Source organism: Vicugna pacos, chromosome 8 (genome assembly GCF_048564905.1).
Source record: "Vicugna pacos chromosome 8, VicPac4, whole genome shotgun sequence".
Taxonomy (NCBI): Eukaryota; Metazoa; Chordata; class Mammalia; order Artiodactyla; family Camelidae; genus Vicugna; species Vicugna pacos.
The window spans coordinates 24,807,621-24,829,970 of record NC_132994.1 but is presented as its reverse complement, the minus strand read 5'-3'; the positions used below and the strand labels follow the sequence as shown (position 1 = coordinate 24,829,970).

At 36.2% G+C, this 22,350-nt stretch overlaps 1 protein-coding gene across 4 annotated transcripts in view; it reads right to left on the bottom strand.

The window, feature by feature from the left end:
* Nucleotides 1–3,483: 3,483 nt before the first annotated feature.
* The window catches only part of FHL5 (four and a half LIM domains 5), a 35,943-nt gene continuing 17,076 nt past the window's right edge, over nucleotides 3,484–22,350 (bottom strand). For 2 of the 4 annotated variants that reach the window (XM_072965637.1, XM_072965638.1), the window contains exons 2-7: nucleotides 15,989–16,073; nucleotides 15,112–15,282; nucleotides 13,855–14,029; nucleotides 11,892–12,061; nucleotides 7,769–7,955; nucleotides 3,484–3,712 (exon numbers count right to left, since the gene is read on the bottom strand). In XM_072965637.1, the coding sequence (XP_072821738.1) occupies nucleotides 3,549–3,712; nucleotides 7,769–7,955; nucleotides 11,892–12,061; nucleotides 13,855–14,029; nucleotides 15,112–15,270 (855 nt within the window). In that variant the 5' untranslated portion in view covers nucleotides 15,271–15,282; nucleotides 15,989–16,073 and the 3' untranslated portion in view covers nucleotides 3,484–3,548. The remainder of the gene's footprint in view (nucleotides 3,713–7,768; nucleotides 7,956–11,891; nucleotides 12,062–13,854; nucleotides 14,030–15,111; nucleotides 15,283–15,988; nucleotides 16,074–22,350) is intronic. The other 2 variants (XM_072965636.1, XM_015235972.3) reach the window with 1 other exon arrangement.

Genomic DNA, 22,350 nt, shown 5'->3' with positions numbered 1-22,350 from the left:
AAATTTATTCAGCGTAAGAAACTTCTGAAAACCAGAATTTGTCCAACAAGTAAAAACTGTATTATCATCGTAATAAACATATTTGAGAATAATTTATGTGCTCAAGTGAATATATCTAAAGCATACTATAACAATCATTTTCTTATTTAAAATATGAGTTATTACCAATACACCAAGCAGATTAAAAAGTACTTTTTTCCTTAAATTCAAAAATGGTGTAACTAACATCAGACCTGTTTTTAGGCTGACTTTTCATTTGTGGTGCTAAGTTTTGCAGTGACATTTAACCAAGGCCATTTGTGCCAGGGTTAGGCATTTTCACAAAGGTTGGCCAACCTTTCACTCCAGTGTACATACACCTTAATGTTTCTTTTGTTAAAGTTATAGTGACCATGTAGGTTTTGAACCTGTGATTGTAGCGCTATGACACTTCACTTAACCACTGGGCCCAGATCATCCCAATATGACATGTTTATGATTTTGTTAAGTGAAAACTGAACCCTTGAGCACCCTACCTGTTATCATGGAAGCAGAAATTCTCTTCTTTGTTTCTCTTTTTCATCTCTAACCCCAACATGACAAGATAAAATATTTGACTCAGCGATTGTTTGCTCATCTGTATGGACAGATACAGCTCTTGGCCTGTGTAACCTACTGCGTCTCTTTCTTCACTCCTGTAGCCACTAACCAAAGTCTCACTGTGGTCAGAGGCCTAACCTTTGGAACCTCGCCCTCTTCAGCTCTAGGCCACACAGAATCCTTAGCACCCTGTTCCTCAAACACTGTCGTAATGTTTTTCTCCTCTATTTAAGAACAGTTAGTGACTTTCTGTTGGCTGTTCTACTAACTATAAAACTTTTATTTTAAGACTTCACATTCCCCCTTCATCTGACCCTTTCTCCTCTAGCAGTCTCATTTCTTCTTGCTCTTTGGCAGAGTTTCTCTATTTCCAAGCCATCTGGGCTGTTACTAGCTCACAGGATTTGCTTCTAACCGCTTCCCTGCCTGTGCAGATGTTATGCCCTGAATCACTGGGAGCCCACAGCTTCCTAAGGTAGCCTGTTCCATCTCTGGGTAGGTCAGTTAGCTTTTCTCTTTACTGACCTAAATCAACCGTAGTATACAGTGTGTGATCTTTACTCTCATCTTTGTGTGTGTCCGTCTGATGGTGTCTCCTTTCTCAGTTGTTGTGTGTTACCTTGACAGTGGCACTTTGTGTAAGTTGTTGGGGAGGCTCTCTGCGTCTCCCAGACTTCCATAGCCTGATATACCCTCCCACCACCCCAGAACTACAGCAGCTCGAGCTCTAGTGTGCACAGCACATGTTTAATATAAATTTGATGACTAAGCTACCTTCTAACTGTGGAATTATTTATATGTGAAAGTAAATATACGTAACTTTACTTATCAAAAGATCACAAAATCTGTCTTGCAAATGGTTCTGTGAATTTTAATTGGAAAGACTGAACACAAGCCTGATCACATGCATACTTACACCAGCCCCCGCAACCTCCCACAGCAAAATGCCTAGACGTTACCAATTGTTTAACTAAGAAAAACCATTACATTCTGTATGTTTGTTTATAATTGGTTAACTGAGATAGTATTACATGTGGTATATCTATTCAGATTCAGAATGGCTTGGTTTTCTACGTATGTAATACATGGTTATTTTCTGGATCATAGAACAATTGGCATATTCAGTTCCACATGTGCAATTTCAAACAATGCAGGAAAAATATTGATACTTTTGCCTACATTTAATAATGTGAATATGAAGAAATATGTTGGCAAAAAAGATAATTATATTTTTCAAATAGCCTATGTACATCCTGACCTTTAATTAGTATCTCTAAATTGCTAGCATCTCGAAATGTCCTTGCATTTTAAACTGTTTCAAAACTTGCGCTTCCATAACCATTTAAATTGAATTTTCTGTGATACTATTTTAATCCTTGTAATCAGCCACAGCATATAATTAGATTTCAATCAGAACCTTTAAAGCTATGCAGTAATCTGAAAGTAAACACTTATAAAAATGTTAGGTCAATGTGAGTTTCTTCTCCTGACCTCTCTCTACTCCATACAAGTGACACTCTAACTGAAGGTGATAACTGAGTATGGAGAACAGAGCTTGCTTTCCATTTATTCCACATAATGTGGAAAATATTGTCCAGGGGCAGCCAGGTAGGGTCATCATCAGTAGATGTCTGGTATAAACACATGGTGGCGGGCTTTTCATTAAGGCTGTGACCAATAAACACTGACTGGCAACTGTAGACTGGCAACTGAGGGCTGAGTGTACCCCTCACAGTCATGCAAGGACTGAAGCTCTGGGACAGGGTTGTCGCGGCCGTGGTGGCTGGCATGGGTGTGGCAGGGGGCACGGTTGTGGAGGAACATTGGCAGGGGCTCATCTACAGACTTTATTGCTGTATTGTGCTGCTTTGTGGGTCTTGAATTATCAGCAATTAATTATTCTTTTTTCAGTTCTTATTATTACTAGATTTTTTTAAAGCCCACTTTTATGTCTTCCCATTAATCATCTTTGTAATTTTGGAAGGCAAAATGCATGAGGCTCAGAGCTAATTATGCATTCTGTTATGCCTTTAGTTATCTGGATGAAAGTCATGTTCCAACACTCAGTCCCTTCCCTAAAACTCATTTCCACAAGTGATGATTTAATGATCTATTTACTTTAAAGGTTTGCCTTTGGGGACAATGATTATCCTGGTTAGCTCATTTGAAAGAATAGACTTTCCTTTCACAGAATCTGTAAGTATTTATGAAAAAAAATTATTGTGGGCTTTGAAGATGCATTTAATATTAAAATGTGTTGAAACCTCTGCTTTGACCATCCCTAGGTAAAAAGGACTCTTTTATATCTATGCAGAGAATGAGAGTCATAGTGTCCAGAATTCTCAGATTCCATTGATTAAATATTGTAACCAACCAGCTGTGGAAGCGGGGTGGATGAGGGCAAATGGCAGCTTTGTTTTTGCAACTCCAAAGTCAGTGTGTGTGAACAATAAAAGAATGATAAAATGACAGAGTACTTAAATGTGATGATAATGAATCAGTTTCCCTGATTAGTTTTGTTCTTCTACAGTTCATAGCCAATAGCTACAATTAGCTAGTTAGGAATGCAAATATTAATCTCATGTATGCCTTTCAATTTGATCTCTTCATTTCCTTTTTACTCTGCAGTTTTGAGAAACATCAGTCTTCAGTATTAACATCCCTGACTCCTAGGTATAGGTCATACACTCGATTACAATAAAAAATATTTTCCTAAATTTCTAACAGCAGAGTGCAGTATATTGCAAGGAAAGGTGCCTATGTGATTTAGTATATATTCATATTTCTGTTAGGCTGTGCTTTTTTTGAACTCTTATAGTTCAATCAGAATGTGTGCAAAAACTCTCCCACTATAAACTCTACATTAATTTTTTTCTAAAAATTAAGTCAGAAAGACAACGCCAATCAAGTCCTGGATTTAGTGAGAACAAAAGCAAGGTGGATTTCAGTTGGGGAAGGACTGTCTCCTTCTAGATGTCAGTGTCTACCCCAGAGCCACATTTGCGGCAGAAGATTTCCTTGTTCTGGGTCAGGAAGCCTTCCCCCACCAAAGAGACTGAGCACTTGCCACAGTTAAAGCATTCGCTGTGCCACTGGCGGTCTTGAAAGCAGATAAACTTGGCACCTCTGAGACCTGTAAAGGAATTGGAAAAAAAAAAGGATAATCTATTCTTTCAACAAATAGATGGATCATTCTATCAGGGGCTCTTCTGGGAACTGCAGATACAGCAGTGAGCAGGACCATGTAGAGGCAAGTAACCTAAAAAGAATGCTGCCCCCAGTGGCCCTGTGTGCATTTGGTAACGTCACCATGGGCAAGGTCTTCCTGTGAGATCCAGCCAGATTCCCGTTTTTCCATAATCTACAGAAGTAGGTAGAATCTGGTTATACAAAACACAGTATTTTTGGAGACACTTAAGGATTACCTAGGACATAGAAAGTACAGGGTAGTGCAGTGGAAAGAGGGTGTATGTTTTGAAGTCAGACAAATTGAAGTACGATTTTTTTCCCCTCTTTTTGTGGCCTGGTTTACTTAGAAGCAAACTTAGGATAAAGGATAAAGTCAACGTCTATTTCCTAGCCTGGTATCTGATGTTTTAATGACTTTTGGTTCTTATTCTCTTCCTTCTTTTACCATGTTTAATTTTATTTAGGATAAAGTCCCATCCTCATGTTATGGTCTGGGACACAATTTCCAAAAGCCCCAAAGAGAGAATTTCATCCAAACTCTCCTGTAGCTAACCTTATGTGATGGCCTACGACCTCGCCCAGAGACGATTTCAGCTAGGCTTGCAACAAAGATCTGTGAATCTGATCCCTCTGGCCGCTGAGGCCACGTACCCACTGGTTAGTTTCTAGGAGATGCTGTCAGCCTCCGCCACTTCAACCTGAGCCTCACTTGAGCCGTAGGGCTTCTAAGAAAGGTAGTAGAATTTGAGTCTTCAGTGAGAGTGTATATCCCTAATACAAATCCATGGCACAGTTCAAGGAACTGCTTTTGAGGAGCTGATAGAAAAGGAGACAAGGTCTAAGGATTTGGGATGCCTAGGCTTGAGTCTTCATTTATTTGCCAAGTTTCCTCCAAGTGATCCTCGTGCTGTGAACTTTCTATGACTTGCTTATCACCCAGAGAATAAGGCTAAAATAGATCATGTGCTGATGCATGTGTAATTTCCAAATATTCCATTTGGGATGTTGAAGCAAAAAGGGTGAGTAAGTATTCTAATTCAGATACATCCTCCTTAAATATGATAATGAATGTTTGTTTTCATCCTTGAAACTTTTTTTTTTTATGTCTTCACATACAATTTACTAGTTCAGGGATAAATTTACATCAAATTCTTGTGCTTTCCTTGATTAAATTTATAGTTTGCTTTTTTATGATGCTATTATCACTACTTTTTAATAAGAGTAGATCAATAATATACCAACTAATTCCCTTGATGTTATTCAAAACATGAATAAGCTGCAAGAATAATGTTCTATATATACATAAATCATCTCTGTTCATAATACTAATTATTACGCATCTAGCATTTTGATATGCATGAGATTGTCTTGTTTTTTTTGTTTGTTTGTTAAGCCTTGTACAGGTGGCAAATATACAACTAATTCTTCTAGAAATTTACAAAGAAGAAGAAAAAAAGAAGCATGTGGTAGCAGGAATGATAAGAAAGGCCTGACTCAACATGTGAGATGACTGTAAATTGTTTTGATTTTGGATATATTTACTCCCTCAGATCATGAGGGTCATTTGCAGTAAGAAAGTCATCCAGGAAGCAGGTCTCTGGCACCTGTTTTATCTGGCTTCATTTATCCTGAAAATTTAATAGAACAAGAGCTAGCATTTGGGGAGCACTTGAAGATGATCCAGTCACTATTCTAAGCCCTTTACTTCATATAACTCTCCCCTCACGGGGTAGACATTACCATCAACCCGAATTTGCTGACAAAAATTGATGACTAGAGAGGTTCAAGTACTTGGCCAAATCACCCAGCTGGTAAATAGCAGATCTGGGATGCAATTTGAGGCCATTTGGCTTCAGAGCCTATGCTCCTAACTTCACCAAATTAAGTCTGAATTTCCTTTTGTAAGGAACATAATCAGCAACCTTAAGCATCCCTTTCTGAAGAAATCAGCATTTGAAACTCCTTTTACAAATAGTAAGCAGAAAGGGAAGAAAGCTAAGACGTGATCTTGTTCATTTTGCAAATAATGTGAATGAGGATCTCGGAGGTGACTTGAGTCTCCGTGGTCACACGGTAGTCAGGGCCAGAGGCGAGACCAAGGGCTTTTACTCCCTAGACCAGAGCTCTTCCCACTAGACCACACTGCTTCATTTACCCCAGAAAGATTGAAAGGTAAATCCTATCTTAGAGAAGGAGAAAAATAATTGTAGTTATACCTTCAGTTTGCCCAAATGAATCAAATTCATTGTGATGGAATTTTAAAAAATTACACCTGGTGACTTATAGATTTAATTTAAAATAGTGTATTAAAAACATTGTAATGTAGTCTCTTAGGATAACACTGTTTGCATGAATGTACAACTTTCAGAAGATAGATATATGGCAGTATAGTTCCCTATGCTACGTTAGTTCAAGTGGCTCAATTTTAAAGAAGCACTACTTCAGGGCCTACATATGTACTTAAGAGTCAGATCAAAACATATTAAAATGAGCTGCAAGTTTTTGCAAGGCCTGCTGCAGCCAAGAGAATAAGCCACCATCTCCACTAGTTTTAGTTAGAAATGGGACTCCCAGCAACGCAGCAATAACTACACCAGAAGTGTAGAAGCAGAAGAGCAGGGTGGTAAAGAGTGCAAGTTTGGAGTGCAACTCTGGGATTGCCAACATAACTCCCTGGAAGGGCTGGGGAGGTGACATAGCTGAGTGATGGAAACAAGGTGGGAGGAACAAAGAGGGCATGCCCTACACAATGGGCCAGCCGCTCAGCTCCAAATGACATCGACCTGGCCAGGAACATGAGGGCAGTCTTCTCACCCCAGGGAAGGCTCTTGTTTTTAACTCTTGCCTGCAAAGATGGATTGTACATTTGTTGTTTCCAAACATGGGCAGGCCAAACCAAACATGCTTACCGGCCAGATGTAGCCCACGGACCATTGTGTGATTCTGAAACACATGGTGCCTTGTGCAGACAAAGAGGACCATGCCCTGTTTCTCCAGGAAACTCTCTCCCTTGCAAGTAAAACCTATCAAGCTGGGTTTACAGCAAAATTCTTTCCTTTATTTGGAGATGAGTAAAGATTTAGCTTTTACTTTGTGATAGATTTGGAGATAGAGGAGGAGGAAAGGGATACATTAATCTTTCAATCTACTTCACATAAACAGCACTGGGACTAAAGGCTAGGGTTACAGTTCTGCCAGGTCACCCAGTGACCATACATTGCCTAAAAGGATAGCTGTTGGGTTTCTCAGGTGTGATGTGGGCTTCAGTTCTTTTATATCCTGTGGGCTTGGTGTTTTAGAAGTATCTCTGAGGAAAATATAATTTTTTTTTAACCTTGAGAATCCCTCTAACACAGATCAGCTTATCATTTGTGTCACTTTCAAACCATGTTATGTATGTTTTGTTTCTTCAATAGAATACTATCTTGTTTTATTTCATCTCTCCATAATTAAACCTTATTGTAAGTGAACAGAAGGAAAAGAGAATAATACATTTGTTAGAAGCATCTTCAATTGAGGTTTAATTAATTCCTGACCTGTGCTATCCTAATTATTACAGCTTCAGGTTTTTGTACAATACTTGCATTTAATTAAAACTTTTTCTATGCTAAGGTCCCTTCACCCTTGTTTGGAATTCAGCAGGACTTTGATTTATAAGTATCCCTTCCCCCTATTCAACTCAAAGTTCTGCCTCACATCAGGCCTTCTTTTGAGGAAGGTCTCTAACCACCCAGCTCCCTCTTCCCCAAATTATTACTTTACCTGGAGTCAGTACCATTAGGTTTAGTATGAATTACCCTCTGCAGAGCAAAGCTAACTTAATTATACTCTACCTGCCTTGAGGGTTCTGTGTCATACTTCTATTTATATATGGGTACCCATGTTTATTTCATAAGAGAAAGATCAGCCTTTTAAAACTTGCATTTCCTAAATTAACTCTGTAGTGTTTACATAGTGAGACTTGTCTCACGGGAGGCCTGCGTGACCCCGAGGAACTCACCAGTAATGGGTCTGGTGCAGGCGGCACACTTTTTGGCATAAAGATGGTTGTAGCAGTCCAGGCAGAATGGATAGTCGTCTTTGGACATAAACTCTTCTTCACAGAGCTCCTTCCGACAGCCACTACACAGAAAACACTCTTTATGCCACGGCTGGTCACGAAACGTTATCCCACCTGAAGTGATCACCTGGCAAAGGATCACAAAACAAGGCCGTGACCATGGAAACTCAGTTCAGACTTTTTGTGATTCTCTTCTGTGTCCAAGGGTGGTACTGCAGGCCACCCTATCACATTGTGTCAGGTTGTCTTTTCCCTGTGATTAAAAAAAAAATTAATCTGAGAAACAAAAGGCTATAGGTATTAAACAGAACTGGTGAGAAATAGCCTCATTTTTCTCATAAAATGGAACAGAAAAGAAGCAGGGCCAGAATGAACTCAGGAGGATGAAGAAGAAATAGGCCTTGATTCCTTTGCTCGTCTTTCTCTAACTTTCTTGTTGGTCTTCAAAGATCTGCCATTAGAACTAAGATATTTTCTTTGTTATGTTCTTACTTCCACATCTAACTCTTAAGGATCCTTTAAAAAAAAAAAAGCTAATTTTCCAAATGTTTTATTCTAGCAGCAGCAACCCTGAAAGAAATTGATAAAAACCATCACCTGCTAATAATGACTGACATTTCTTAAGTGCTCCCCCCCCCCAGTCTTCAGTCCTGTGCGTAACATTTTCTTAACATTCTCAACATCCTGACACAGTAGGGACTCTTACACACTTTAGAAATCAGCAACTAGTGAGGGTTAGTTAGAATGAAGTCACTTGCTAGGGTCACACTGAGCTAGCATCTAAATCTGCACAGTCTGATCCACATCCCGTGCACTTAATCATGAACACAGTACTGAGGCAAGACTGCTTTGCACTCATAAGTAGTTGACAAGTCTTTGCTGAATGAATGAACAAACATCAAGGGAGAAAAATCTTCAGAAATCAATTCCAATCTTGTATCCAGCAACAATGGGGCTGCTGTAGGAAACTGCATAAGTTGTCAGCATTAGGGCAGGAAGTCATGAGTGTTGGTTGTACGTTGAACCTTAATGCACGACGTGCTAGTGTTCTGCAGAGATGCTCATTACTCTTTCATAAGATTTTTTTTCCTAAACCAGTTTAATCTATGATTTCTAGTTTTTAAAAATCTGAGATATCTTCATTAATAATCAGATGAAAAAATATTAGACAGATCTTCTTGTGTAGCAATTGTTAAGTCATAGTGTCTTTCAAATCCATGGCGATTGAGCTCCTGGAGGGGCTGCGGAACCTGGGATGTGTTCCTGGAAACCTCTTACAATGACTGAAACAATGTGATGTCTGAGATGGTTCCTGTCATCTTTGTATTCAGCTTAATTAGCTACAGAAAATGTAGAATCTATTCTAAACCACCTTATTGTTGGCAAATTAAAAAATATTTGTCTAAGCTGTAAGCTTTTGAAAAGATTATTCTAAAAATATTTTAAAATCTTACTGTGATTATCTTAAAAATTAAAGGTATTTGATAGAAGTGTTTATTTTTTGTAAAGGAGAAAAAGTTTACTGTTCTAAATAAGTAAATGGGAAACATAATGGTATGTATGAACTAAAGCAATTTAAATACCCTCTACTGACATCAAATGTCTTACAGTGGGCACAGCTGAATTCAAGATTTCTTTGATTTGCTTGGTCAAATGATTAGCAGGTGATGCTTAAAAGATTCCAAACATGAAAAATGTATTCACGGTGAAATAAAATTGATGGACACACCAAAGATTGTTTAGTTAGAAGAAACTCTGGAACGTTAAAAATAGCGTGCTTGTGATTACATTCCTTTTGAAGAGGCAGACGGGCTGCGAAGTCTAATATCCAAGCTTGGTTTTTGCCACTGATTGATCCTAGGATTTAGAACAAGTTTCTTCTCTGGCGAAGTGGAGGCAATAATGATTTTGCACGCAGTGAATGACAGCCAATGAAACACAAAATATTCTATGTGAGACTTGTGGAGTTTGAGTTCACAGCCCTATAGTTTGAGGGTTGCTTGCTTTTTAGTAGAAAATAAATCTTAGTTTCACAACATAAAACCTCTGAAAAAAATTCTGTGGGCCTGGTTGTCAAGCAGTTTTGCTTGTTTTCTTTTGTTTTATATTTGGTCTTTGGCTTGGGTTGAAACAAATTGTTTTTCTTCAGTTGGATCATCTTAATCAAAAATATTTATATCCAGCTTTCCTTAAAGGACTTGTGGTTTTAAAAAATTAAATAGATCACCACATGCCAGATTATTTTCTATCTTCTACCCAATATAAACATTTTGTAAATTTTTTGGTGACTTCAAATCATGTCCTAAATATAGGGTAGGCTCCTGTAACCTGGGAAATGCCCAGTACTTCGCCCCAGACAGAGCTCCACGCTGATGTACTAGAGAAGTTCCCTTGAATCTTTACAGCACTGAAAAAAACTTTATATTATATGCCCACCAAATGATTTTAAGATAATTTCCACAAGTCTCATTAATATTTTAATGTAAGTCCTTAGGAAACATAGCCTAAAAATGGCCAACTTAGTTGGCCCTCAAAACTCTGAGCTAAATCTTTCCATTTTATTTCCAGCCTCTGTTTCTAAATGCGTGTCAGTGACTGATGATTTTTCAGAGGTTCATCTGTCCCAGGGTCATAGGCTCTGACTGTTTCTTGTAAAGTCTTTTTCTGAGTCAGTGTTTGTGACAGAGTAATGGAAGTCTCTGTGTACAAGATGATTTTCTGTCATGTTACTATCAATTGAAATTTTCAGCTGCCATTAGAGTATAATTTCATAATCCTGACTTAGGAGTTTATTGATGTCTCCTCAAATGCAACACTAGTATTTTAAATATATGTAGAAAATTACTGTGCTTGGGCATGTGTATGCACATGTGCATGTGTGTTTGTAGACGCCTTTGTAGAAAGTGGTAGTGAGTCTTCCAGCTGTCCAGATGCAAGTATACAAATCACCTTAAGTAGAAAGTAGCCCATAGATCAAAAATGTTTAGAAACCATTATCCTAATCCAATAGGTTTCCATGATTCAGCTTTTTCATCACAATTTATAGGGTTATTTAAACTTATGATGCCTCACAGGTCAAGGATTTTTTTGAGAATATCAATATCTATTTTATGGACTGTAGGCAGGTTTTATCAAGGTGATAGAGATGAGTGACTTTTTCACATAAAAGCTTAGAGGGTAAAAAGACTCGGACAAAGTTTACTTGAAAAAAAAGGACTTTTTTCCTATTGGAAAATAAGTTTTGAATGGGTATCACGTTAAAGGCCCTACATGGCACTCTGGCCCTGGAAGTGAAGGAGACCACTTGCAGCTCTACTTTCTGTCTGTCTGTCTTTTTTTCTTTTTTTAAATATTTTTCTTTTTTTTAAGTTCTGTTTTTTTTTTGTTGTTGTTGTTGTTTTGGGGGTGAGGGTAATTAGGTTTATTTATTTATTTTTAGAGGAGGTACTGGGGATTGAACCCAGGACCTCATGCATACTAAGCATGCACTCTGCCATTTGAGCTATACCCTACCCCCTACTTCCTGTCTTTCTAAAGAAGTTTCTTAATGATCTTTTCACTCTCTTGGGCCTATCTGTCTTCTAAACTTTAGAAATATAAAAGCTTCAGGCCAAGAACACATTTGTGTTGCTGGGACATAATGTGAGAGGTAAATATCCTTTTAAAATTGGTTCCCTTAGTCATTCTGAGACAAATCCGTATTTCCCTGAAATTAAACAGATCAAAAATTATTTTCTAAGAAATATTCTGTATTCAAAGAGAGACGTGTGCCCTCTCCCAGAATACATGAAATCTTTCATTAACAGCAGTGAATGGAACTGAAATATCAAATCACTTGATTTTGGAATATTAAGTTCATGTTCTGTGGAATTTTATGTTGATAAAATAGACGGCCATCCTCACTTCGACAGGTAGGGCTTTTGAACATGATGGAATTCAAAACTGACATGAATGTGTAAAGACAGGTATAACACAATAGTATCAGTTCATTCCAAATACCTAGTGCAGCTAAAATGCAATGGTCTGGAAGGTTCTACAAGCTTTATCCTCTTTAGATAATTACCTTCTTACAAAAGCTGCAGTAGTGAGCAAACTTCCTCTCAAAACAGGGCACACAATAGTTGCCACTCTCTTTGGAAATCAAAGGTTTTCTTCCTATCGGCTGTCGGCAGTGCTCACACAAAAAGCAGGTTTCATGCCAGTAGTTCCCCTTAAATTCCATTTTGCGGGAACCTGTACCCCAAAAGTAAGAACCTGTTAGTCAAAACCAAACATAGTTATGTTTTCTCTTAAGCAAAAATGCATCAAGTCAGAGCACTTATAATACATATTAAAGTTAAGGCGATTGACTAATTATTCTTATAGAAAAAGTGTTTTGTTTCTAAAACATTTATCTGGAAAAAAAAAAAAGAGGTAATTAGAGTTCAGCCATGATGATGGTGAATCATTCTTTCACCGAAAACTTTTGTGCTGCGTAAGCTACAGTTTTGAGATGTGAAAATGCTATAATGCTGCACGTGATTTAGGTAAATTGGGCCTTGCCAGCCATTACAGGGACATTAGGAAATCCCAGGACACAAACGCTCGAGACTGATGTTGTGCAGTTACAGTCTCCCAGAAAATCTTTGTATCTCTAATAAGAAAATGAGAAAGAATTGTGTCCTTAGACTGCTGTCCTTAGACACTGAGAAAAAAATCAAAACAGAGAATTAGTACTCACCGAAAAGTGTAGAAATTTACATGGATTCTTGTCTTCACTAAGAGAAAATAAAGATGACTAACTCTCAGACCAGTTTGGGTCAAGCTGCAGGATGATGGTTGGCCCCATTCTCCTATGATGGATTATGCTTTCTGATACCATTGGTTATGCCTCGGACAGGGTGTTTAATGCAGGGCTAGCATTGTTGGTATAGATCGTGTCTTTATTCCATGGCTCAGATTCTGGTTTTAAATGTTTCTATGAACTAGATTTATAAAAATACACAGAACCCAGTAATTTACTCGTTGAAGACATAAAGAATAATCTATTTATTTCTGAAGTATCCCAAATGAGATAAAGAGATAGCAAGAATGATGCCTTTCTCAGAAGCAGGGATTTGTACCCTAGTCCTCCTTTATCTGTGGAGGGAGGTACTTTTGAAGACCCCCAGTGGATGCGTGAAACTGCAGATAATACCAAACTCTGTATACACTGTTTTTTCTTATACATACAGATCTATGATAAAGGTTAATTTATAAATTAGGCATCATAAGAGATTAAAAATAGTAATAATAAAATAGAACAACTGCAACAAAGTACTGTAATAAAGTTGTGTGAATGTGGTCTCTCTATCGCAAAATATCTTACTCTACAAATTTAATGCCTTCTTTTCCATGTTAACTAAGCACTTATCCTGCTCCGTGGCCGTAACTTTTGCAGTGTGAGGTGTGACAGCAAAACTGGCAGGAACTTATTTTTTCTTCTTCACAATTTCATGGATGGAAAATTCATTCTTCCATTAGATCTTAGCAACCTCAGCATACAATTTCTTTTCTTTCATTATTAAGTCGAGAATTTTCACTTCTTCATCTAAAAGAAGCACTTTACGGCTTTTCTTTGGCATATCTGAACTGCCAGCATCACCACTCTTCCTCTCTGGGGCCATTATTAAATTAAGTACAGCTTTCTAGAGCACAGGCACTGTGACAGCGCAACAGTCTGATCTGCTATCTGAGAGCGCTCCTAAGGGTCTGCCAGGCAGGATACTCTGGACAAAGGGATGATTCACGTCCCGGGTGGGACAGAGTGGGATGGTTTGAGATTTCATCACACTGCTCAGAACAGTGCACAAGTTAAAACTTATGAAATGTTTATTTCTGGAATTTTCCATGTAATATTTTCGGACTGAGGTTGACCTTGGGTAACTGCAACCGTGGAAAGTGAAACCATGGGTAAGGCGGACTATTGCACTACGCTCTTCCTGTGCTTGGGTTTAATTCAAAGTACTGCAGCTTCAGCTCTAGACCAGAACTCCCTGTAACCTTACCAGGCATGATGGTCTTCTTGCAGTGGAAGCACTTGGAGGAGCACTCGTTAGAATAGCACTCTGAGCACAGCAGGCGCTCATCCTTGGCAACAAAAGGCTTTTCTACCAAAGAGTGATTGCATTTGGCACAGTTGAAGCATCCTTCATGCCAGTGACGGCCTTTGTAACAAAGATCCTTCGAGACAGTAAATAAAAGTTAATTAAAAGTATTTGCAACCAAACAGTCCATTTTATAAGACAAAACTCAACACTCCTGGGACTCTGGTGCCAGTAGTTTGTGTTGGTAGCTCGAGGGAATGTTGTTACTGATATTCTTGCCCAGAGAGAGGAGACGCTGGGGCAATTAAGAGCTAGAGCCTGGGGCTTCTCTGGTTGATCACCAAAGACAGATGGAAAATAAGTGGACCCTCCCCTATTTCTTCAAATTTCCTCTACTTTCCTTTTATAAATTATGAGAGATTATGGAATGATTTTTATTTTTAGGTTGTAATATCCTATTACTGTTTGAGATTTAACTAAACAAAATCTCAACACTACTTAACTAAAACAAAGGCAAAAAGAAGAGGAAGGAGAAAGATACAATAATGTACACTGTGAGAAGAACAGGCTGTTATGTGTGGGAGGGATCAGGGTGCACAGCATTTAGTGGAGACGAGGCTGATTTGAAGTCAGAAAATAGAGATTTTTGAATCTTTATATCTTCAATTATTTAATTGTTTTTATTCACTTGTATTCTTGTCATTCCAGAAATCATTCAACATTTTTTTAATTCTTTTTTTTTTATTGAATGTAGTCAGTTCACAATGCTAGCTTCAGGTGTACAGCAAAGTGATTCAATTATACATATACATACATACGTATTTTTTTTTTCAGTTTCTTTTCCATCATGGCTCATTACAAGAAATTGAATATAGTTCCCTGGGCTGTACAGTAGGTCCTTGTTGTTTATCTATTTTATATATAGTAATGAGAAATCACTCAACATTTTAACTGTGAAACTTTGGGCAAAAAAACTTAACCTCTTTAATCTTTAGCACCCTAAATTATCTCCTAAAATCATTGTGAGGGTTAAAGTATATCTTATATTTCACTGTACCTAAGCATACTGCCTGGAACTTGATTGATGGTGGCTTTGAAAATTCTTAAGTCCAATAGCAGAGCAATAGAGTATAAACAGTCAACACTAAAGAAAAAGCATTCCAAAGCATTTGTCTGCTATTCATGTGCAATAATTCTGTGAATTGAGGTAACACCTACCTTGGAATCTGATTCAATTGGTTCTTTGCACTCCTCACAATAGTTAGAAAATACACGATCATAACATGAAACACAGTATGGATTGTCATCCTTTAGTACATATTTCTTCCCAAGAAGTGATGCTGTGCAGTATTGACAATCAAATTGAGCAGTTGTCATTTTGGTTTAATCCTGTGGATAAAAAAATGATTTCATGCATATAAAGGCAAACATTTTTTGATAAGAAAAATTATAAAGTCTCAATAAATATAAATAGGAGTCAAGCCCCTGAATGGACTTAGTTTCTTATGTGAAAATCCACCAATTTGCGAAATAGGTTGTAGTCATGGTGATACTTGGAGTGATTCAGGAAAGGCTGCTCTCTCATCTTGGCAACTCTGTGCATTTTGCTAACAGAATGCATCAAGCCAGCAGTCAGACTGTGGAAAACATGTTGTACTCATCATTCACTAACGTGGGATTCACTGAGAACGTGACGTGTTGTCATAGGATTGTTTCGCCCCAACGATGTAAATATGAACTGTTGACAGGGTTTTCACCAACTGTCATCACTTACTATCTTATTGAAGAGCTCTGAAGTTTGGATTTCTATGGAAATAACAGTCTTTGTTTTACTCTAACTAAAACAGAAATGAGTAAGAACGTTGTCATTTTCTACGCCATTCTTCTATTTCCCAAGTTTTTATTGGGTACTTGATGAGGGTTCTGCACACCTTAGTCCTAAGGTCTTCCTGTACCACAGACTCTCCCTTGGGTCATCCTCCTGGTTACCTGTGTTTCCCATCTCCCCAAATATCCTGTTGACTCCAAAATCTCCAGCTTTAGCCTGTTCATCATTTGCCTCCTGGTCATCTCTATTTAAATGCCCTACACCTACCTGGTTAAATAAAATGCAGCAGGGAGGATTCAGTCAAAGTGCTCGGTCTTTGAGACTGCTGTTGAGCAATTATCCAGCTGCAGACCTGCAGTTAGAATCATCAATGGTAGGAAAGAGAGACAGGCTTCTTCAGGCTTTAGGGGCAAACTAATGTGTACACATAAAGAATAGCAGCAGCAGCGTCTTACAGGATGAACAACTGATATGAAACATAAAGCCAAAGCCCATATAAGAATTCTAGTTATTTTATACATTTAGAAAAACCATTAAAGGACACATGGATTTCAAAAAGGTTTACTTAGGCATTGAACATGAGTTTTCATGGTCACCAAATCAGCAGATTTTCTTGGAAAATAAATATATTAGGAACTATGAATATTTTCCAATTCTCCATCTCAGAAATTTGTTTTTTTTTAAAAAATTTTACCAAAATCAGAAAATCAATTATTGTAATGCTTTTTATAGAGTTTTTAATGCTAGTTTTCATTTACTACGTTCAAATTGTATTTCTAAGCATTTTGCCTTCTTTTATTCCAGCTGAGTGTCTTGATGAATATACATTGTTATTAATTCTGTTTATAGCAGATCTTCACTAACAGAGAAAAGACTGAGGGTTTGGAACATGTGCATCTTTTCCCAGGAAAGATGAAAATTCAATTAGAAAGTTCCCAATGGAACATGCCAAAATTATCTGCCAGGAATACTGAATTCCCCATTTGATTAATTCCACAGAAATGTCCCTTTCTTAGTGAATACAAACACATGAAAAGTATTATTGAGGGCTTGGAAACAGGAGGAAAATAGATCTGATTCCCTTGCAAGATTTTAAAATGCAAGTTTTATTCATATTTACGGTGATTGTTTATCTCTTAAGAGTGAAATAGGGTACGTCACTTTAACTTTCATCACTTAATATGGAAAATGCCATTTTCATTATTAACATTTACTTAGTTTTAGATGTATAAAATAGCACCATGAAACAACCTCTCAGGACTTAGGAACTCTTAGACTACTTCCATTTTGTGAGGCTTCTAGTATATTACAAAATGAAGAAATAACCAAAGAGCTCACAAAATTGGTAGAATTTCAAGTGTTTATTTTAAACAACACTTTAAATGCAATATTACAATATCTGTACCTCATTTGGTGATCAAGTCAGAAGTCTAAATAACTAAATATTTAAATATTTATTTTATAAATATATACTGATATCAAAATATATATCAATGAATATATATACTTGTCTAAATGTAAGTACAAGAAGAGACAGCCTTGCCTCATACCCATCCTAATCACACAATAGGCCTTGCTCCGTGGAAAATTCTTAACAAAATGAACCATATTTCCTTCATTTTTAAAGGAGAAAGGTACTTCTTATTCCATCTATTTGTTTTATTTAAAATTAAAAAAAAGTTTCATACATAGTTTTTAAAAACTTCTTTTTTTTTTTTAATGGGGTGTCCAGGGATTGGACCTAGGACCTCATGCGTGCTAAGCATGCACTCTGCCACTGAGCTATTTCCCTCCCCTGCCTTTCTACATATTATATAAAAATTTTTCATCTATTTTTTTTTAAAAAAGCAACATCAGGGAGTTGGGGAGGGGAGAAAACAGTCAATTCAATACGTCAAAACTATGTGATTTTTGCAGTTTATAGAGCTATGCAGTGAGAGTAGGCGTTTGGTCCAGGTCAACCTATATTAAATACCTGCTCAGTAATAGTTGAACTCCCCGCCCTTAAGAAGTCTAGATTCTCTTAGCTCTTCCCTTGGTAATCGTGAATATAATTTGAGGTAAGAGAACCAAATAAATGTTCACTCTCTTATTCTTGGTTGGGGAAAGTACACTAAGAGACTCAGTCCTCATTTTCATGAAGCCTATCATTTAACCATGGATAAATGACTACATCCAAATAGAGTTTCTTAAACGGAGGTGGTAGAACCACAAATATGATACACATTCCACTAAAACCGTATAGAATTCTTAGCAACTAATAGGAAGGAGTGAGGAGGAGAGGGAGTTCTCCTATACAGGATACACAATATGGGGAGACCTTTCTCAGAAGACTTTAAGGAAGCTGAGCTTTCAAAACATCTGTTGGGAAGGCAGGAAGGGAAGAAGGATCTTGGTTGAGCAGGGAAGGAAGGAGGAAAGACATGGGAGAATAGCACAGGATTACATCTAAGTTGGGATATGGTGAGACTCTCACCAATAGATTTTCACCCAGGTACATTCAGAAAAAAAGGAAGACCTTGAAACTACTTAAAGCTTTTTAAAGCTACTTGAACCTTTAATACAAGCGGTTTTAAGTAGGGTGGGGGCAGGCAAAAGAGGCAAGAGTATGAATTTTTCCTATCAGGTCACTTTTTACCACCTTTTCTCCTAAATATCATACTGTGCTTTTTCTTCTTCTTTATCCCTCACATTAATATTTTTGAATACTCAGGGAATAACTTGTGTCCACAAGAGCAGACCAAGTGGCCTGTTTTTAGTCATTCCCTGATACGAAAAATTGTAGGATAGGGGATGAGGACTACATGATTCTTATCTTGGGAGCCACAATCTGAGGGTTAATTTGACAAAGATACTGGAAAATTTTTGCTTTGCAATATTTAAAATCCTTGAACAAAGCTGATTTATAATTATAAGTCATAAGAAATCTTAACATTTACAGTATACTCTAATTGGACAGCGCTTAACTTTTCTAGACATGAACTTAGAAATGCTAGTATTAATATCAATTAGACATTCTTGTCAAACTTTTCAAAGGGATTTTATATATCAGTTAGATATATTATTGTCAAACTTCTTTCAAAGTCATTCTGCAATTATAGAACAGTTTAAGCACAGATTTTTTTATCATTGCATACTGGGGTTTTAGAAGATTGATTTAGAAGTATGTTGATATATCAAAGAACCTATGACAACAAGATAAGTAGCTCAGGAGTCCAATGTCATGAATGGACTTGGCTTTCTTTTTGCAGTTCCCTCCTTTAGATTTTAGATCTCTGCCTTAAAGGATGTGAGTTTATTAGTCATTGCTTCCATGGCTGAGGATGCTGTTTCTTAGATGTTATTTTTAAAACCAGGAATAATTTTATATCAAGTTATGTTATGTGGTGAGTTATTGATGAGAAGGCTAATGCTGAGAGCATTATACTCACTTATATTTTCACTACGCTGAGCAGAATTAATAGACACACAAGAAGTATACTTTAGAGAATGTTAAGCAGGAGAGAGACAAGGACCTGAGGGCTATGCATGGTGTCTTTAATATGATTTTGTTTGCGAGACATCACACACCATTCATTCATTCATTCATGCATTCGGTAAACAGGTAATTATTTTCTGTTTGCAAAGTAATCTGCTAGAAGTTGTGAAAGATAGAAAAACTGACTAGACTCAAACTAGACAGTTTAGTTTCCCCATTAAAAGTAATTTCCTTCTTCCGTCTCTTGACTGGTGGTTTTTAATGATCACTGGACATTAGAACTTCTTGTGAGCTGAAAAACACTCATTCTCATTCTCTACCTCGAGAAATTCTGGTTTAATTGGTTTGGGATAGGGGTGCACTTCAGAAATTTTAAAAATTCTAACATGCATTGTGTTTAGAACCATTGCTCTAAATTGTTATAATCTTTCATTTATCCTTATCACTTCCAAACTTTCGTTTATTTACAGAATGTCCTTACTCTTCCTACTATATATTTTGATAATGAAGGTTAAAAAAAGAGATATTTCCAGACACTCAGAAACTGAATATATCAATAGCACACCATATTAAAATAAACACCAAACAGTGTTCTTCAGGCAAAAGGACATTGATCTCAGATTGAAGCTCAGAGATACAGGGGTGAAAAAACAAGAAAAAATTATAAATATATAGATGAACCTGAATAAATATTAAGATAGAACAACACCTCTGGAGAATTTGAAAATTTAGACAAAAATGAGAAACTTCTAAGATGAGTAAAACATTAGAATTGACATGGGAAGAAATATAAAATTACAACTGGTTGGTAACTATCAGAGAAACTTGAATTTGAAACTAAAAGCCTACATACAAAGTAAAATACAAACCCACATGCCTTCACTAGTGGATTTTACCTGGCTTTTAGGAAGAAATAACACCAGTCTTAACAAATTATACCAAATAATTAAAAATAAGAAACATGATCCAGTTAATTTTGAACCCATTAAAACTGATACCGGTATCTAAAAATATTATGAGAAAAAAATTACAGGCATATTGATAATAGTATATTTTATAGTAAATACAAAAATTTTAGCACTAATAATAACTAATTGAATCCAGTCATGTATGAAAAAGTTAAAATCATAGTAAGTTGAATTTTTCCCAGGAATGCAATTTTGGTTTAAAATTAAAAAGAGATTTGACACAACATTGTAAAATGATTATAAATCAATAAAAAAGTTAAAAAAAATTAAAAACAGAATCACTCACATCTACCAAATAAAAGAGAAAGCCATATAATTATCTTAGCAGATGCAGAAAAGGCATTTGATAAAACTGTACTTCAATTCATGACTTAAAACTTAGCAAACTAAGAATAAAGAAACTTTCTCAAGGTAACTAAAAAATATAGCAAACATTATTCTTAATGGTGAATGTCGGTAGCTTTTACTCTGAGATCAGAAATAGGAAAAGAATGTCCATAATTATCACTTCTATTCAGTTTCATACTGAAAGTCATGGACTGTGCACTAATACAAGAAAAAAAACGTTTAAGAATTGAAAGGGAGCAAATAAACTCATTATTTGCTGATGACTGATTTTGTGTGAAGAAAATCCAAATAATTCTATAATAAATTATTAGAATTTATAAGTAAGTTATTGAGTTGCTGTATAAAATGTCTATGTATAAAAATCTATTGTATTCTTATATAACAGCAACAAAGAGCAAATGAAATTTTTAAAAAAATACATAATATAAGATGACATTAAAAACCCCTTAAATACCTTGTAATAAATCAAGTAAGAATATGTGAGACCTTTATGTGGAATACTTTGAAGGAACATAAAGAAAATCCAAATAAATAAGTGGAAAGGTATTGTACATTAACAGACTTGAAAACTCACGTTGTGAGGTGTTATTTTTCTTTTAGCCCTTTCAGAATATAGGAAAATGTTTTCATTAACTTGTAATAGGGAAAGCTTTCTTAAACAAGGCAGAAAAAGCACTAGCCACATAGGGAGCATTTAAGAAATTAGACTACATTAAAATTAAGAACCACTATTTTTCAGAAGATACAAATACAATACAATACAATAGCTACAGAGTCAGAGAAGGTATTACAACTCAAGAACTGACAAAGGATTCATATCCAGAACACACAAGGAGATTCTACAAATCAACAAGAAAAAACCAGATAATGTGATAATGGAGCAAGACTTGAATAGACACTACACCAAAGGGAATATTCAAATGACTGAAAGAGTTTAGTAAAGTTCCTTGATACAAAATCAATGCCTATTCCCAGAAATACAGTGTTTAAAAAAAAATGTTGGAAAGCAATAAAAAATATACTTGTATTAAATGTAGCACAATATATCTAAAAATTTTATGATAGTAAGAGAGTTTGTCATATGAAACCCCGAAACTTAAGGTGATATAGTATTGGAACTGGATAAACCTAAAGACCAGTGCAATATAATAGAAAACCAAATCAGACATATATGTATATGTATATCTATATGAATAATCAAATATCAAAAAAAATATTTCAGTTTAGGAGAAAACTTATTCAATAAATGGTACTACAATAATTGGTTATTTATATGGCAAAAATCTAAATTGGTTTTAGTAATAGATCCTACCCTACATCATACACAAAATATATCATCAATATGAAAAGCAAAACTGAAAACATAGGAGGAAATTTCTATGATCTCAGGTTAGAGAAAGTTTTTTAAAGATACAAAAACAAACCATAAATAAAATGATTGATGATTTTTAAAAAATTGCTCGTTGAAAGTTAAACTACTAACAATGAAAAGACAAGCCACAAAGTAACATATTAATAGATGACTTGCCATACATATAACTGATAAAAGATTCCAGTGCAGAATATAGAAAACATTCCCATGAATCAATAGGAATGAAAAACTCACTCATGGAAATATAGACAAAAGATACAAGCAAAAATTTTTCTTTTTAAAATGACAAATATTTTAAAGAAGCCTCAGTCGACTCAGTGAACTTTGAATTGATCTGTTTAACAAACCATGATGAAATCATTTATACTCACAGTCAGAAAAAATCAACAAATCTGACAATAAGAAATGTTGGTGAAGATAAGGAGCAATGGAACTCATGCTGAAATATGAATGAAAGATGGGT